At 33.5% G+C, this 18,792-nt stretch overlaps 2 protein-coding genes across 7 annotated transcripts; one reads left to right on the plus strand and one right to left on the minus strand.

Annotated features, from left to right (window-relative positions):
* Window positions 1–3,294: 3,294 nt before the first annotated feature.
* Window positions 3,295–4,474, minus strand: LOC130508767 (uncharacterized). 3 transcript variants are annotated; one of them, XM_057004434.1, is made up of 3 exons: window positions 3,972–4,474; window positions 3,632–3,836; window positions 3,295–3,542 (listed from the first exon to the last, which is right to left on the minus strand). In XM_057004434.1, exons 2-3 carry the CDS (start codon window positions 3,798–3,800, stop codon window positions 3,385–3,387), a joined length of 327 nt encoding a protein of 108 aa, XP_056860414.1. In that variant the 5' UTR covers window positions 3,801–3,836; window positions 3,972–4,474; the 3' UTR covers window positions 3,295–3,384. The 3 variants fall into 3 exon arrangements, with proteins under 3 accessions (XP_056860414.1, XP_056860413.1, XP_056860412.1); XM_057004433.1 differs by having other exon boundaries at window positions 3,632–3,848; window positions 3,972–4,473; XM_057004432.1 differs by having other exon boundaries at window positions 3,632–3,864; window positions 3,972–4,470.
* A 5,774-nt stretch (window positions 4,475–10,248) lies between these two features.
* On the plus strand, window positions 10,249–18,575 carry LOC108842326 (transcription elongation factor SPT6 homolog). Of its 4 annotated transcripts, none has more exons than XM_018615197.2 (16): window positions 10,249–10,491; window positions 10,607–10,705; window positions 11,227–11,359; window positions 11,536–11,602; window positions 11,709–11,853; window positions 11,934–12,054; window positions 12,141–12,378; window positions 12,475–12,669; window positions 12,756–12,863; window positions 12,958–13,338; window positions 13,409–13,516; window positions 13,605–14,384; window positions 14,699–16,009; window positions 16,098–16,307; window positions 16,383–16,857; window positions 17,955–18,575. In XM_018615197.2, the coding sequence occupies exons 1-16, from the start codon at window positions 10,461–10,463 to the stop codon at window positions 18,341–18,343; spliced, it is 4,791 nt and encodes a 1,596-aa protein (XP_018470699.1). In that variant the 5' UTR covers window positions 10,249–10,460; the 3' UTR covers window positions 18,344–18,575. The 4 variants fall into 4 exon arrangements, with proteins under 4 accessions (XP_018470699.1, XP_018470700.1, XP_018470701.1 ...); XM_018615198.2 differs by having other exon boundaries at window positions 11,937–12,054; XM_018615199.2 differs by having other exon boundaries at window positions 10,610–10,705.
* The last annotated feature ends 217 nt before the right edge of the window (window positions 18,576–18,792 follow it).

Genomic DNA, 18,792 nt, shown 5'->3' on the forward strand with positions numbered 1-18,792 from the left:
TTTAGAAAGTGTTATTGAAAAATTATTATTTAATAAGGAAAAATGTTAGGATATCATGTATTAACCAGCTTACATATACATCATATTTATGATAGTATGTAAAATATTTAGGAAAGGTTTCCTAAAAATATAATATTTAATTAAAAATAAAATGTTAGAATGACAAGTAAAATATTTAGAAAGTGCATCCTGAAAATTTAATATTTAATTAAAAAGAAAAAAAATTGTTAGGATAACAAGTAAAATATTTAGGAAGGACTTCCTGAAAATTTAATATTTAAAAACAAGTAAATTTAATATGATTTGGATAACAAGTAAAAATATTTAGAAAGTGCTTATTGAAAAATTAATATTTAATAAGGAAAAATGTTAGGATATCATGTATTAACAAACTTACATATATATCATATTTATGATAGTACTAGTGGTTTTCCGGTGCTACGCGCCGGGTTCGTCAATTTTATTTAAATGAATTTACAATTTATCTTATGGTTTTTGTAAAGAAAATATGTTCGAAAATATGAAGATGAATATATGTTGAAAGATAATGATAGTTTTTGATCCATTTGAGGTTACCAACAATAGTGTCTTATTTTGTTTTGAAGTTACTTGGGTCAATGTGGAATATCATAAGTGTTGTGATTGATCATCTAAATAAAAATAGAATACAAAAATTGGTATTTTAGTTGGAATATCATAAGTTCACTTTTTTTTTATGTTTTGTGATGGTGAGGTAGGAGAAACGTACTTAGTGATATAGAGTAGAGTTGGTATTGTATAGATGTGAATATTTAACGCAAAAATAATTTATAAATAAGATTTGGATTTGTAAAACTCTATTATTGGTTTAAGTGAACTCTGTAAGATATTTGAACCGTTTGACCAGGCCTTACAGCCCTCACAACGGAGTAGCTCAGCTTATCTTCTTTTGAATCAAAAAGCATGAGACCTAATGCTTATTTGATTTCCTAGTACGACATCTGTGTGCCAACGATTTGAAAGTAATATCAATTAGTCACAAGCTAGAATGATGCAAAGATAGTAATATGTTACTGAAACCCAGCGAGTTATACTAAAAGCTTTTTTTTTAAACCAAGCAGACCATAAAAGCTTAGCAAGAAAAAAGTTGTAAATTTTAGGCTTTTACAAAAGATTATTAATAACTCTTGATTGTAATTATACCATCGTAAAGAACCAGTAACTGATACAAAAGAATATTTTAACTATCCAAACCCATTGAATTAGTTTTCAAAGCTAAAAAAACAAAGACAGGCGATGGTAGTTGGATCTTTTTCTCTCTTCAGTGCCTGTAATCAGTAAGAGAAACCATCATCAGATCATCATCATACGAAGACAAATATTTAGAGATAGAGATGGAACTTACCTGTAATATTCATAAACTTTGCAGTGATCAGATCAAGATTGAAGAAAAAGTATAAAAATGGAACTGAAATTGGAAATGATATGATACCTGAAAGTTATTGAATTAAGGCTTAGGGATCATGTCATTGAACTTCCTCATGTCTGCCCATGTCCCATCTCTACGGACTAAAACAATCGCAAAGCATATGAGCTTCAATGTGAAAGGAACTCCGGAGAATTAGCTTGTGAAAAAAACAGAGTTGTTGAAATGTAGAAGAAACTACTGCACGTTCTTTTACCTCTCGTCAACAATGGCGTCATGGGTCATAGCGAAAAGTCTTGTCATCTTCAAATTCAGAATGTGGCATTTTCATTAAGCATTCATAATCTGTTTTTTTTTTAATAAAAGAAAGCTTTAAACTTTACATGCCACTGTGGAACCTGAAGACTTTCACTGAGACGATGTCCAAAACTGGTGATGTGGTTGGCACTGATGGTTCTTGGATAAGTAGACTGCTTGACAAGAATAAACAATTAGTTCCCACAATCGGGTTTGTGAGATACGTATGTAGCAGTCATAAGTAACGGATTAAGTAGTCGGGGTTACCTTACTGTCAGTGAGGAGCATGTCGACACTCATAAGCTCTCCACCGTTCTTGACATTCTCCCAGAACCTCAGCAAACGGACCCGACCTCCGCCGTGTTAGAGCGGCCAGGCCGCATATCTGCAAAAATGATGAAGGAATTCGCCATTGTCAAAGTTTGTAGCAGAGACTATTCTTCTTAATTTGAGATAAATTGTGTTCTTCATCGTTGGGAGTTCAGAGATTTATAGCCGCAGATTTTGTCGGTTACATTAAAAGATGAAGAGCTTGATTGACTGCTTGAGAGTGGGAAGAGTGGATAATCACGGGATTGAAGAACATATAAATGCAAACTCCAGACGTTACGGTGAGACTATCAGATATCAGATATCGTAAAGCACAGGTTTGACGACATCTTTTAGAAGATGATGCAAACCCTAAAAGAGAATGGACCTGAACATAACTTTTAAGTTAAACCATAACTCAGCCCACAAAATTATGAATTCGGACGATGACTTAAAATGCTTGCTGATGTGGCGCAAAACGCCCCCTCCTCCTTGCTGATGTGGCGGTCTGAGAAGGCAGATAATCCAACTTTATTGTTATAGATGTAAAATATTTAGAAAGAGCTTCCTAAAAATATAATATTTAATTAAAAATAAAATGTTAGGATAACAAGTAAAATATTTAGGAAGTGCTTCCTGAAAAATTTAATATTTAATTAAAAAGAAAAAGACTTGTTAGGATAACAAGTAAAATATTTAGGAAAGGCTTCCTGAAAATTTATATTTATTATGATTTGGATAACAAGTAAAAATATTTAGAAAGTGCTTATTAAAAAATTAATATTTAATAAGGAAAAATGTTAGGATATCATGTATTAACAAGCTTACATATATATCACATTTATGATAGTATGTAAAATATTTAAGAAGGTCTTCCTGAAAAAAAAAAATTAAAAGCGAAAAATGTTATGATACTAAATATTGAACATTTATAGTAAATAATATTGGTTATTGAACATTTTAAGGTTGACTTGAACCATCTGTCGAAAACATGTTAAAAAGATCAAAACCGAAACAATTTTATAAAACGCGTAAGGAAATCTTAAGGAAATATTTGTTTCTGAATGGCTATCCTAAATTTGAACAAAACCTTCCAAAACCACTCAAAAAGCCGACAAAAAAATCTTAAAACAATCCTTGTTCTGGATTGCTATCCTAAATTTTAGAAAAGTCTTACAAAACAATTCAAAAATAATTTACAAGGCAATTTTTGTTTACGATGGTTATCCTAAATTTGTTTTTTTTTTCATTGTGTATGAGAGACATATAGAGAAGCTGCAAAGTAAATGTAACACAAACACGCAAAATCTCCATGCTGCATGCTGCTTTATATTATTGTTTTCTGATCCTTTATAAACTAACATAAAAAAGAGTTATCGGTGAATCTTCATTTGTATATGAAAGGCTAATTCTATGAACGAAAGCCCTGGCAAGTGGCAAATCAAGTAGATCTCTCGAGATGATGGTCTTGTAGCTTTTGGCCTCAACCAAGATGCCTTGTTAAAGATGGGCTTGCAAATCCTCGCAAAATCTAGAGAAAAAAAAACAGTCTACTTGGTTAGCAAAAAGGAATCATTTCTTTCATTTGTATATAGAGTTGGACTACTGTCTTTACAGTACCTTGAGCATCTTCGCTTTCTAGAAGCTTGATGACAAGGTGACCTCCATGCCTGAGCACACCAAGATGACTCTCCTCATTACCTCCATCATCACCATCATCATCATCAAGTGACTTAGAGATGGCAGCTTGACCAACAGCCAAATTAAGGGCTCGCATTGAGAGCTGCATCTCTACTGGTAATTCCAGTTACTGAGTGACACATATCTGAAAGAACCACTGAGAACCCCATATGCTGCACAATTACAGAGCAATCAAAGAACAACAGGGAGTGAGGATTTGCACATTCAAGCACTTCATCCCATCCCATTACAAGGAAACAAAAGTTGAATTAAAACGCACCTTGGCGCTGCTCGTTGGTCCCTTGTCTGACTTGGTCTCAGCAGCTCTTAACCAAGAAGGTAACTTCTCGGAACATTGATCAGCCATAGAGACACTTGAACCGGCCTTGACAACGGCAGCTACTTCTTGCAAACACTTCTCGTTGCAGACGTGACATCTAGGGAGCGTCTGATTCACTGTGCCACCGCTCAACTGCACTCTGTAATCTGATGTAGACGAAAAAAAACCTCCAAACGGAACGAGGAGAGAAGAGGCGACAGATCGACAGTAATGGTGGGTGAAGAGGGAGAGGAGATTAGGAAGAGGGCCATCTGTTTGAAGGAGAGACTGGGACGATGACGGAACAAGGAGAGAAGACGTGACAGATTGAGAAAGATGCAGAGGCGCTAGAGGAGACGAAGACGGTGATGCGGAGAAGACGACGGCGATGCCTCCGACAATTAAATTTTAGAGGCCCAAAATTTTTTTTCTAATTAATCAAAGAAAGGGGTATAAAAGTAAATGATCCCCTTTAATGAAACTTAATTTTGTCACTTTAAACTTTGAATGCTAGTTTGTGGACAAAAACTTGGTTTAGTGTTATTTATGTCATTTTCTTTTTTTTTAAATGTATATCACGTATTTTCTAATATTGACTTATATGCCTATTTAAATATCTATAATTTTTTATAAAATTTAGATATTAAATTCATAAAAGGCTTACTAAAATTTTAGGATGATGATATACATATCAAGAGTATCCTACTCATATACATATAATTCAAATTCAATAAGTTATTTATAAATATATATTCATGAAATTCTTTCTATATATACATTTAAGAATGTAAGTTTAAGCACACATTTAAAAAAAATCTTAAACATTTTAAAGATATTATACATATTTATTAATAAGAAATATATATTTATTCAGACATTTTCTTAAATATGAATATAACTCAAATTCAAAAATGGTTGATAAAAAAACTCAAATTCAAAAATATATTATACACATTTCGAAAGCTATTCCTATTTTTTTTCTAAAGAAATTGTTTCAAAAAGAAAAATTCAAAAAATTATATTTTAAAATATTATTTAATATATTTGTAGGAATAGTATGATTATCATGAAATCTATTATGGTCGTTTAGTTCTTGTGTGTTAGTTTGCAGATAAAAACGTGTTTTGGAACTATTTGAGGTTATTTCTCTTTATTTTACGTTCTTTAATTTTTTATCGTCAGTTAAATAGTATTTATCAATTTTGATGATTGTAGTTTATTTTATGAATGTCTATCTATCTCAAGATAGATCATAACCTAAATAAATGAAAAACAAATTTGGTAGAAATTCTAAATAATATAGATATAATTATATTTCTACGGTTAAAATGACTGACTCCACTTCGAAGGGTCCTACATCCAGAAAAATCTCATTTGCGCCTTAGAAACCGTGGGTTATCTGCGACATGATTTTTTAAAAAAATTTCTAATATATATTAATTTTAATATTTTTGTCGACTATAATAAATCATATTGAAATATGTAAGTTACTACATTCAATTGTGAAATATTTTTCTTTTGAAAATTTTAAAATTATTTTAATTTTAAAATTATTTTAATTTTATTTAATTTTAAAATTATTTTATTTTATTTTTATCTTAGAAAATATAAATCTAAATTTTAATATAAATATAATTTTGTGATATTCCCTATATATTAAAAAAGAAACATTGTCATTTAATGCTTTTACACTATATTGAACACGTGGCAGCCTCACATTACATTGAAAATACGGACGCTGACGTATCGCCTTAATAGAGTTTCTCACAATTTCGATTTCTGCAAGACATAGTTTCCTATTTTGGTTAAACGACACACGAACACGTTGTAGCATTTAGCTCATACCGTGCACGTGATACGAAGCGAATTGTGTCTATAAAAGCTAAGTTTTCAAAAGTATATATGTTTATAACGTCGATGAAAATATGGAAATTGATTGTCTAACAGGAGTACTAGGAGAAGATGAAACAAAGGCAAAACGATAAATATATCAATGACGCATAGAAATTTCTTCACCTAAATGGTTACATAAATTTACTTAAATCTCCAATAATCTTTCTCTATGTAAGTGTAATAAGAGATTCAATAAATAAATAATACATATATTAAACTCATACATAAATAAAAATGTGCAAATTTAAAATATATTTATGCTCGCATTGAATACTTATCTACTAATAAATTATATTCTTTAAAATAGCTTAAAATATTTTATCTTAAACCAAATAAACGAAACCGAAAAAGAATAATAACGCACAGAAAAAGAATACTATAACCATAAAGTATAATTTAAAAATTGAAATCATATATTTAATTTCGTGTATATAATATTATTAATAATTAATTCACTCAACCAACCAAATTACCTGAATGTTATCAGAATTTTATAGATTTTTAAAAGTATATAAAATTGATATGAAAATGAACAAATAGAGAATTCCTTAAAAATCTACCTAATTGTTAGGATGAAATATCTATATTTTAGATACATTGACAATCTTTTAAAAATCTATAAACTTTATAGAGTGAAAATACACATTCTTACATATTTTCATAACATATTATAAATTATTGCATTATAGGAAGAAAATGCAGATCACTATAGAAAAATACATCTTTAGACATTCTAAAACAGAATGTGTACGTATTAGGATTCTAGATAAAAATATATATCCTAGACCTTTTGAGAATTTTTTAAAAATCTATACAGTTTTAAAATAAATAAAAATACATATTAAAAGTACATATTTAGACAAAAGATAAATTTTAAAAACCTACAAAATTTTATGATAAAAATAAAATTCTTATACATTTTTAACAGTCTATGAAAATTCATTTAATTTTAACATGAATAAATACATTTTTATGAAATAACACTTCCTTCTACATTTTAAAATTTTCTCGAAAACTAATGAAATGTTTAAGATGATAAGACACATCCTTTCACATCTTAAATGTCTAAATAATTTCTAAAAAGAAAAGAGACATCCTTTTATATTTTTAGATTCTTATTTAAGATATGAAAACACACATCTTAAACTGATAAAAAATATTTTTACATATTTTCATAATCTTTTATAAACCATTTTACATTTTTAGCATGAAAAGACATATTCTTATGATGATAAGATATATATTTATTTTTACAACATATTATAAAGCATTGTACTTTTAGAATGGACAAATATTGTATTATGAGAAGATGCATTTAAAATTAAATGAGTAACACACAATTCTTGAATTTTAAAAAGACAATTTTGAGATATTTTAACTATTTTAAAAACCAAACGAAAAAGATATAACACTTCAAACAAATACATTTTAGAGATGATGTTGAAAAGACACATATATAATTTGACAACTTCTTTCAACTAATGCAATTTTAAGATAAAACAACTCAATTTTTGACATTAATTATGATTGCTATAGGACCCTCCATGTGATGTCTCATTTGCATCCTTTCAGTCACGATTCATTCTTACATATTCGGTCATGTTCCATTTGCACTCATCTGGTCATGAATCGTCCGTACCCTTTCAATCACGACCAATTCACACTCTTTCGGTTACGATCTATTCAGACTCTTTTGATCAAGACCCCTTTGCACTTTTTTGGTCACGAATTTTTTACGACCTTTCGGTTACGACCATTTGCACTATTTTGGTCACGACCCATTAGCACCCTTCCGGTCACGATTTTCACCATTTCGGTCACCAATTCGTACTTTTTGACCCTTTCATACTCTTTCGGTAACAATCCGTTCCCACCTTTTCAGTCATGATACATTCATAACTTTTCGGTCACGATATGTTCACGTCCCTTAAAACACGTTTACACCTCTTGGATCATAGTACGTTCGTATCTCTTAGGTTATGATATGTTTGTACCTCATTGTTCTAATGAAAACAATATATTTCTGATTTAGAAATACTTTTATGTTGACAAAAAAACAGATCTTATGCTATTTTGTTAACCTATATAATTTTTCTATCATGAAATAATGGCTCAATGAAAAGGTATAATTGTTAATTTTCTTAAAATACATAACTCTTTAATGAATGAACATGTCTTTATTTAGGTGATCGATATTTAAAATATTTTTATTGTGAAAGAGTTTAATGGTTAAGTTTCAGAAAGATGTAAACTTTTAAGGAATGAATGCGACTCTTGTTTAAGTAAAAGTATGATGTTATATTCGACTTCTTAAATGAAATGTTTAAAAAGTTTTTAAATTGAAAAGACACATTTTATATTTTTGGATTCTTACTTAAAATATATAAAAGAATACATCCTAGATTGATAGAAAAATATCTTACATATTTTCACATTTTTAGATGAAAAGATACATGTTTATAATGATAAAATATATATATTTACACTTTTTATAAACCATTGTATTTTAGAATAAAAAATTATTATGAGAAAGATGCATTTAAAATAAAATGAATAAACACAACTCTAAATTTTTTAAAAAGACACTTTGAAGGTATTTAACTATTTTTAAAAGCAATTAAAAAGACGGAACTTTTCAAACAAATACACTCTAGATATAATGTTGAGAAGACACATATAATTTGATTAAAAAAATTCAATTAATGCACTTTTTAGGATGAAACAACACAAATTTCGAGATTCCAATAAATATGAAAGGATGCAACTTTTCGTTCATAAACTTTTACAATAATTTTAAGTTGAAGAGACATAACCTTTAATAAAAAGACACCTTGATATAAAATAAAATAACATAATTTTTAATAAGAATAGAGTTTCCTATAAAACCACACAACCTTTCAACATTAATTTGGATTGATATCATTAATAGATATATAATCTGTTTTATTTAAGCTGATTTTATGATTCAAAACTGTAATAAACTATTTGATCTATGTGATCTACAATTATCTCCTTTAATATGTATGGTTTGTATTTATCTCATTTGATTTGCATGATCTGTACCATTTTAACTGTTTTTACCATTCAAATCCTAAGGCCAACAAGATACAAACCATTCTATGGAGACATAAGTTGATATAATCTACAAGATTCATCAAAACAAAAGAACACAATAACTAAACACAACTAGAGGAAAATTAAAATCCAGACCTAAAATCAACATCAACCAGATATTCTGAAAAGAAGAACCACCAAAAAATAGAAAGAAAGTAAGCATAAGCATCCATACCCAAACTTATTAGGGTGGAATCACAACTCAATATGTTACTTTCGAGGCTTCTTCAAGTGCCACAAGTTAAAAACCGAAAAAACAAAACCTTGGGGATGAAAAGACACTATATTTAACTTTCAGAACCCGACATCCAGATGTATAGAAGAGCTGAAGCCCTCAATTCCTTAGAGACAGTCAGAGATTCCTTGACCAAAGACGGAAGATAAAACATGCACACTAGAATCAATATTGTTGCCAAACAATCCAAGGAAAAGCACTTCCCATAATTCAAAGGTAGAACCTCCAACAGAAGAAACCCATAACCGGGGCTTGACACACCACTAAACCGCCGGTTATACTCCATACGGACTAGGCTATCATCAAAGCAGAGAACCACTGAAACACCAAGAACAAGCTGCATACTGAATCACTACCTTGAGCATGACATGAACCACTCCATGTATGGAGATAGAAACAAATCTGAGATTGAAATCCCTAAGCAAGATGACATGCAAACTATACATTCAAAGATCAAACGAGAATATAAGGAATCACACACTATCGACTGGAAAAAGGAGAACGGAGTAGAAGACTTGAGAGAAGATAAAGAGGAGCTTTGAAGTTTTTAAATGAGATATTTTTTTTCTCTTTTTACAGTTTCTTTGTTATATATGATAGTATTTGTACATTAGAAATTGGTGGTTCCAAATATCATTTCCGTCGATAAAACCAATAACTTGGATCCTTATTCAAAAAATGTTTTTAGATCAAAGTTGGGCATTAGCTAATATAAAATGTTTTTCAAAATTCTAGTTATGCATTTAATCGTAATATTATTATTTTCTGTATGTTTATGTAGTTTTGGTTGTTATATAAATAAGAATTATTAATAACTGGAAACAGGAAAATAAATAAGAAAATATTAGCTTTTAGTTTATGCCCCAACAATTTTGTAAAATTTTAGGAAAGAATGAAAATATAAAAGATTATTTTCTTTTCGTTTTAAGTAAGAAAAAAAAAAAGAAACAATCATTTATTAAAAGTTTTAAACGCAGAGAAAACCAAAAAGACCTCAATATAAAGCGCTTGAGAACTGCATCGCTTCCTTCAGATTCTGGTTTTCTTTACTTTGGCTTCAGCGAAGAAATATATAACACTGGTAAGAGCCTTCTGCTCTCTCGCTCGCGCCGCTTTTCACGAACCCTAGAATCGCGAAACCTTCTTCCTAATCGACACTTTCCTCAGCTTTCTGCGCCGTCGCACTTGTAATCTCTCGAAAGTATCTCATGGCGAGGAACGATATTTCCGACGAAGAAGGTAACGCGAATCACTTCGCACAAACCCTAATTTTTCTTCTCTGCGCCGTAATTTCGCCGCCTTGGTTTCTTCTGATTTTACCTAAAAGATTTGATTTTTTTTTATCCTTTCCCAGTAGATGATCATGAGCTCGTGGACGAGGAGGGAGAGCCAATTCATGGAGATCATGTCGAGAACCCTGACAACGATGACGAAGATGAAGAAGAGGAGGAGGGTAAGCTGGCGCTTTTTCCTTGATTTTTGGGTTCTTCGTGTCTCAATGTGTGTTCTTTTGTCTGAAAGAGGGAGTCTGATTTTATCTTCTTAAGTTTGTATCTGTGTCTGAATCTGCAGCACTGAACATATTGCCGTGTTCTTTTAGATGTTTTCTCTTCTGCTCGAAAGTTTCCTCCTTTAACCACTTTATGTGTCAACCTATGTTCTTTGTCTGAAAGAGAGTCTGATTTCGTTGAAAGAGATTACACAAGTGCATGCAGTTCATTGTGTGTTCTTAGATCTTTTCTCTTCTGCTGGAAAGTTTCCTCCTTTAACCACTTGGTGTTTTATTATCTTCTCTTACTCTTTGGGGATACTTGGTTTAATAACGTGCATTGTCAGGTTCCTTTTAGACTAAAGGGTTTCTCTGTATGAAGCTATGAGTTTCGCATTTATGATCTCACTCTGGGTTTGAGTCAGTGGTGTTTCTGCTACACTTTTGCACTTCCATGATGTGAGAGCCGTATATTTGTTTTGCAGGTGATAATGAGTATGATAAGACTGATGGTTTCATAGTGGGTGATGAAGAAGAAGAAGAAGATGACGAGGAAGAAGAAGAAAGGCAAAATAGTGATGAGGAGAAGCAGAAAAAGAAGAAGAAACGAAGGAAAAAGTATACATTGTTTTCCCCTTCTTCCTCTCTTAAATTTCAGAACTTACAAAAAAAATTTAATGTTAATGCTGAGATTCAGAATGGATTTGATAAAAGTATTCCCTGAATTATTAGTAGTGCTTGTTTGTTATGTGTATCTCTATCTGATAAACTTCCCACATATGGTTATTTAACAGGGACGAAGACCTTGATGAAGATGATTATCTGCTTCTCCAAGATAACGGCAACATGAAATTCCAAAAGGTTAGTCATACTTGTGCATAACTATATCAACATTATGTGCATACACTTAGCAAAACGTTTGCAATGCTAATAAATATTGATTCTTGTTTTCCCTGAACCATGACAGAAAAAGTATAAGAGGTTGAAGAAAGCTCAAAGGGAAAGAGAGTTTGGCCAGGGAGGATCATCTGATGATGATTTTGATGGGAGTAGTGGAGCTGGAAGAAGTGCTGAGGACAAGATTAAAGACAGTCTGTTTGATGATGTTGATGGTATATTCTTTTTAGCTTGTTGATACTCTTATTTTTGACTGTTGATGCATATTTTTTGATTTTGTACTCGTTGTGTCTAGTAGACCTGCCTGATGATTTAGGTGATGAGGAAGATGTAGCTGTGGAGGAAGATGTAGTTGGAAGCGAGGATGAAATGGCAGATTTCATCGTAGATGAAGATGGCAATGGTCATCCTAGGAGGTACAGTTTTTTCTGTTCTTGTGATCTTATGGTTGTCTTGTGTCACGTTTAAGTTTTTCTGATTCTAAACGTTTTTTTTCTTTCAGGGGCGACCCTAAGAAAAAGAAACATAGACAGGGATCAGATATGAGTGCGTTTAGAGACGCTAGCGAAATATTTGGCGATGTGGACGAGTTATTGTCAATTCGCAAAAAGGGTTTGGCATCAAGTGAAAGGGTGGAAAGAAGGCTTGAAGATGAGTTTGAACCAACTGTTCTTTCTGATAAGTACATGACAGGGAAAGATGATGAAATCCGCCTATTTGATATGCCTGAGAGGATGCAGGTGTGTTCTTTGCTACAGTTTTTTTCTATGTGTGCTTATGTTAAGTTTATTTGGTGTTCATGGTTGGATGTAAAGATATCTTGCCAACTTTGACAGATATCTGAAGAAAGTACTGGAAGCCCTCCAATAGACGAACTTAGCATTGAGGAAGAGAGCAGTTGGATTTATGCTCAATTTACTTCTCTACTAAAGGATCCTGATGGACTTCACATTTATGGTGGACAAGGTTTCTCGGTTAACAAGGATGACATTGCAAAGTTTTTGGAGCTACATCATGTGCAGAAACTAGAGGTAGTTAACTTCATTTCTAGTTGGATTTTCCTAGAATTGCTCATCGATTGTTATGCTAATTTTTTTTCTCTTATGCTCTCCTCTAGATACCATTTATAGCTATGTACCGTAAGGAGCAATGCCGGAGCTTGTTAGACTCTTCTGATATCAGTGAGCCCAATATTGAGGAGAAACATGAGGCCAAGTGGCATAAGGTAAGCAGTTTTCTGGGAGAGACAACAAGCGCCCAGGTTAATATAGAATCTGCGGAAATTGGTGGATTAACGTAAAAGTGTTTTGCCAATGTAGGTCTTCTGGATGATTCAGGACTTGGATAGGAAGTGGCTTCTCCTTCGAAAAAGGAAAATGGCGCTGCATGGTTACTACACAAAACGTTTTGAAGAAGAGTCCAGGAGGGTCTATGATGAAACTAGGCTTAACCTAAATCAATATCTTTTTGAATCAGTCATGAAGTCTCTTAAAGTGGCAGAAACAGAAAGAGAAGTTGATGATGTAGATTCCAAGTTCAACTTGCATTTTCCTGCCGGTGAAGTTGATGAAGGGCAGTATAAGAGGCCTAAGAGAAAATCACAGTATAGCATCTGCAGCAAAGCAGGGCTCTGGGAGGTTGCAAACAAATTTGGGTATAGTGCTGAGCAATTGGGACTTGCATTGTCCCTAGAAAAACTGGTTAGTGTGATTTTTCGTTTGGACTGCATCTTGTTTTGAAATGACAGTGCTAATGCAGCTTGAGTTGCAGGTTGATGAGCTTGAGGATGCAAAAGAAACACCAGAGGAAAAGGCATTTAACTTTGTGTGTGCAATGTTTGAAAATCCTCAAGCTGTCCTTAAGGGTGCACGGCATATGGTACGTTCTTCGAATCTTAAGCGGGACTTACTATTACAAAGCTTCTCTTAGCATCAATGCTGACATACTTCTTATTTTTCTCTCTCAGGCTGCAGTTGAGATAAGTTGCGAGCCATCAGTCAAAAAGTATGTCCGTGGCATTTATATGGAGAATGCAGTAGTCTCAACAAGTCCAACAGCAGATGGGAATGGAGTAATAGATTCTTACCATCAGTTTTCTGGGGTTAAGTGGTTACGAGAAAAGCCACTAAGCAAGTTTGAGGGTTCGCAGTGGCTTCTCATTCAGAAGGCAGAAGAGGAGAAACTTCTTCAAGTAACCTTCAAGCTGCCGGAGAACTGCATGAACAGGCTCATTAGTGACTGCAATGAACACTATCTAAGTGTTGGGGTCAGTAAGTATGCTCAACTCTGGAATGAGCAAAGAAAATTAATACTGGAGGATGCACTTCATACTTTTATCTTGCCATCAATGGAGAAAGAAGCAAGATCCTTGCTAACTATTAGAGCGAAGAGTCGGGTGCTTTCAGAGTATGGACAGGCTTTGTGGAACAAGGTGTCTGCAGGGCCATATCAAAAGAAAGAAATGGACATTAGCTCAGATGAGGAATCTGCACCAAGGGTCATGGCATGTTGTTGGGGACCTGGAAAGCCACCAAATACGTTTGTGATGCTGGATTCATCGGGAGAGGTGCTTGATGTCCTTTATGCTGGATCTCTCACACTGCGATCCCAAAATGTCAACGACCAGCAGCTTAAAAAGAACGACCAGGATCGTGTTTTAAAGTTTATGATGGACCATCAACCGCATGTTGTGGCTTTGGGAGCTGTCAATTTGTCTTGTACTCGTCTGAAGGATGATATATATGAGGTAAAGATTCCTGTACCATAAGCTTTATTTGCTAAGCCATGCTAATGATACAAGTTCCGAGTTTTTCTCTTAAAATGTAGGACCTATGTTGATACGTTCCGGAAAACTGTTATCACTGCCACTGGTTTACCTAATTAGTTCCTCAATATCTACTCTGTAGTGGCCTGGATTTGTGCGCTTATCATAAAAACTATTAAACTCTCTGAACCTTTTTTCAAGTTTGACTGACTGCCTTCTAGAATTTCTGCTACTGTAGCTGATTTTCTTTTGCAAAGTAAATTTTGGTCATGTTTTTCCTCTTCTTTTTATTTCAGGTCATATTCCAGATGGTGGAGGAAATGCCTAGAGATGTTGGACACATGGGTGATTTAACAATTGTTTATGTAGATGAATCACTTCCTAGGCTATATGAAAATTCTCGAATCTCAGGTGAACAGCTACCTCAACAGTCAGGGATCGTGAAACGTGCAGTTGGTCTTGGACGCTATCTCCAGAATCCTCTTGCAATGGCTGCGACTTTATGCGGCCCAGGCCGGGAAATATTGTCTTGGAAGCTTCATCCATTGGAGAGTTTTCTTCAGGTTGACGAGAAGTATGGGATGGTTGAGCAGATCATGGTTGACATAACAAACCAGGTTGGAATCGACATTAATTTGGCAGCTGGCCATGAGTGGTTTTTTTCTCCTTTACAGTTCATTTCTGGACTTGGGCCTAGGAAAGCTGCGTCATTGCAAAGGTCGCTTGTTAGAGCTGGATCAATATTTGTCCGCAAGGACCTGATAATGCATGGGCTGGGCAAAAAGGTGTTTGTAAATGCAGCTGGTTTCTTGCGCATCCGAAGGAGTGGGCTGGCTGCTAATAGCAGTCAATTTATCGACTTATTGGATGACACCAGAATACATCCCGAGTCGTATGGTCTCGCACAAGAATTGGCAAAAGATATTTATGATCAAGATGTAAGAGGTGATTCAAATGATGATGAGGATGCAATAGAGATGGCAATAGAGCATGTGAGAGATCGGCCTGGCTCTTTGAGGAAAGTTGTCCTTGAGGAGTATCTTGCAAGCAAGAAACGAGAGAGCAAGAAGGAAACTTACGGTAATATCATGAGAGAGCTAAGCTGTGGTTTCCAGGATTGGCGGACACCTTTTAAACTTCCAACTCAAGATGAAGAGTTTTTTATGAACTCTGGAGAAACTGAAGACACCATAGCTGAAGGCAGAATTGTCCAGGCCACTGTTCGGAGATTACAGAGTGGAAGAGCTATATGTGTTTTAGATTCTGGATTAACTGGGATGCTTAGCAAGGAAGATTTCGCAGATGATGGGAGAGATATTGTCGAGTTGTCGGACCGACTAAATGAAGGCGAAATTCTTACATGCAAGATCAAATCGATTCAAAAGGAGAGGTATCAAGTGTTCCTTATTTGCAAAGAAAGTGAAATGAGAAACAACAGGCGCCAGCAAAACCAGAATCTGGATCCCTATTACCATGAGGATAGAAACAGTCTCCAGATTGAGAAAGAGAAAGCCCGAAAAGAAAAGGAGCTGGTGAGGAAGCATTTTAAGTCTCGGATGATTGTCCATCCCCGTTTCCAGAACATCACTGCTGACCAAGCAACCGAGGTACTCTGTTTGGTACTTGTTAAGATGCTTACATTAATAGTCTTGTTTTCTGAATCTGAGGTTATTTGTTGGTGCTATGATCTTTCAGTATTTGTCTGACAAAGATTTTGGAGAAAGCATTGTTCGTCCAAGTTCTCGAGGACTCAATTACTTGACATTGACGCTCAAGATCGACGGTGGAGTCTATACTCACAAGGAGATAGTCGAAGGTGGAAAAGAAAGCAAGGACATCACAAGCCTACAGCGTATTGGTAAGACGCTGACAATTGGAGAGGACACCTTCGAGGATTTAGATGAGGTACTATCAACCAGAACATGTATTTTATTCTTCAACATTAACATGCTTTATAATCTTACCACCTCATAATTGCAGGTCATGGATCGATATGTTGATCCTCTAGTCTCTCATCTCAAGACCATGCTTAACTATAGGAAGTTCCGGAAGGGGGCAAAATCAGAAGTGGATGAGCTTCTCAGGATGGAGAAGAGTGAAAATCCCGCAAGGATAGTCTACTCTTTCGGGATATCACACGAGCATCCAGGCACCTTTATACTGTCTTACATAAGGAGCACAAATCCACATCACGAGTATGTTGGTCTATACCCGAAGGGATTCAAGTTCAGGAAAAGGATGTTTGAAGACATTGACAGGCTTGTGTCATACTTCCAGAGGCATATTGGTGACCCGTTGCAGGAAACAGTTCCATCAATCAGGTCTGTTGCAGCCATGGTGCCGATGAGAAGCCCAGCGGACCGTGGCTCTTCTGGAGGAGGTGGTGGTTGGGGTGGTTCTCAGAGTGAAGGAGGCTGGAAAGGTAACTCAGAGCGCTCATCTGCACCAAGACCAGGTAACTCTTTAACTTTGCATGATCATGGTTCGACTTCTCAGGCTTTTGTTTTAACTTAAAACTAGATCTCGACGGGGCGGGTATTTATTTTATGTTTTTAGTTTTTTATTTATAAATGATATATTTGTAATATTTAAACATAAATTTAGATTGAAAATTAACATTTGTAATTATAATAAAAATTAAAAGTTTAAAAAAATATTTTGATATAAATTTTAAATTCCTAATTAAAATAATATAGAGATGGGTCATAATGTTTTCCAATTTCAAAATCTTAGCATTCTTAATAACAAATAAAATAATTTATAACTACATAAAATATATAAACATATTTGAAATTAAAATAAATTTGTTAAAAAAAAATCTTACACTATTGTTGTTTATTTCTATAGTTTGATCCGTGGTCGTATAAATATTTGCTTTCACTTCAATTTTTTTCTTTGTTCTAATGATAATATCTATGTATATATGTGTAAATTAATATGTATTACATAATTGTTAGTATAACATTTTAAAACAAAATTATTATTTATTACTTTAAATAATTATATTATGTGATTTTAATCGTCTATTATATCAAAGTGTATCATATAAAAATCTAATATTTATAACTAATTGGACTTATATTATAAAAGTGTTATACTAACAATTTATAAATAAAATATTTTATATTTTATTTATATGATATATAAATTGATTTTGATGTGTGATTTTTATTTTATTATTTTTATTAATAAATATTGAAAAATATTAAATGTTAACAAAAAATCTATAAGGAAATTTATTTTGGTTAAGATTCATTCTATTAAAGAAATCTATTATTTAAATTAGGAAAAGACATTAAATACTTAAATCTATCATTTAAATAAGGAAACGACAAAAATTTCTACTATCTTTGTTACCAAACAAAATTTAATTTTTTTAAAGATTCATATCCCTATTACCAAACAAAAGCTTAAAGTACTTCTACTTTAATAAAATAGATTTTAGCAGTCTCACGTTGGGAAGTATTTGTTTATTAATATTGTTTCTGTTATCTGAGACTATGATTCTGCATGTTCACTTTTTAACAAATTGTGGGAATGTATATATGTTAGGGAGAGGTGGTGAGTACAGAAATGGTGGTGGACATGGTGATGGGCATCCAAGTGGAGCGCCAAGGCCGTATGGTGGTCGTGGTCGAGGCGGAGGAGGACGGAGGGAAGATGGAAACGGAGATTGGGGAAATAACAAAACCGGAACTGGAGATGGAGGTTGGGGAAGCGAGTCTGGTGGTAAGAAGACTGGCGGTTGGGGTAGCGAATCTGGAGGTGGTGGTTGGGGAAATGATTCTGGTGGTATAAAGAGCAGCGATGATGGTGGTTGGGGTGGCGGTTCTGGTTCTGGCGGTGGTTGGGGAAACGAGTCTGCCGGTAAAAAGAGCGGTGAAGATAGTGGTTGGGGAAACGAGTCTAGTGGTAAAAAGAGCAGCGGTGGAGGGTGGTGAAGAACCAAAACTGGTGGGTATTTGCATATGCTAAGACAACACAGTAGTAATTAGCTTCTTCCTTGATGTTCGTTTATGCTTACTCTTTTTGTTACCTCTTAACCTGGCGGTATTAGTATTTTATTTTTATGTAATTACTACTTTATGAACTTTCTAGGAAAGTCTTTAATTTAAAAATAATAATATTATCAACAATGACACTAAATAGCAATTTAGTTATTTTCTTTTTGGATTTGAATTCTTTACGAGGCGGATTAACAAAAATAGCAATTTTCTTACTAGATTCATCTGCGTTTTGCACCTTATGGGGTCTAGTAATTTGTTAGATTTTCTCGAAAGTTATGGAAAATTTCCAAAAAGTATCTGATATAATTTTCATCCGGTATTTAAATAGAGCTTATCAGTGTAACCGCATGTATAATTTGTCTTTAGTTTTAATATTTTGTTTG

The sequence above is a fragment of the Raphanus sativus genome, chromosome 2 (genome assembly GCF_000801105.2).
Source record: "Raphanus sativus cultivar WK10039 chromosome 2, ASM80110v3, whole genome shotgun sequence".
Lineage (NCBI taxonomy): Eukaryota > Viridiplantae > Streptophyta > Magnoliopsida > Brassicales > Brassicaceae > Raphanus > Raphanus sativus.

Bases quoted from the DNA above. Each gene is read 5' to 3' on its own strand.
- LOC108842326 (XM_018615197.2), top strand. From the start codon at position 10,461: ATGGCGAGGAACGATATTTCCGACGAAGAAG. The intron at 10,706-11,226 runs GTAAGCTGGCGC...TTTGTTTTGCAG, and splicing joins AGATGAAGAAGAGGAGGAGG to GTGATAATGAGTATGATAAG. The intron at 16,010-16,097 runs GTACTCTGTTTG...ATGATCTTTCAG, and splicing joins CTGCTGACCAAGCAACCGAG to TATTTGTCTGACAAAGATTT.
- LOC130508767 (XM_057004434.1), bottom strand. From the start codon at position 3,800: ATGCAGCTCTCAATGCGAGCCCTTAATTTGGCTGTTGGTCAAGCTGCC. The intron at 3,543-3,631 runs GTACTGTAAAGA...TTTTTTCTCTAG, and splicing joins AGAAAGCGAAGATGCTCAAG to ATTTTGCGAGGATTTGCAAG.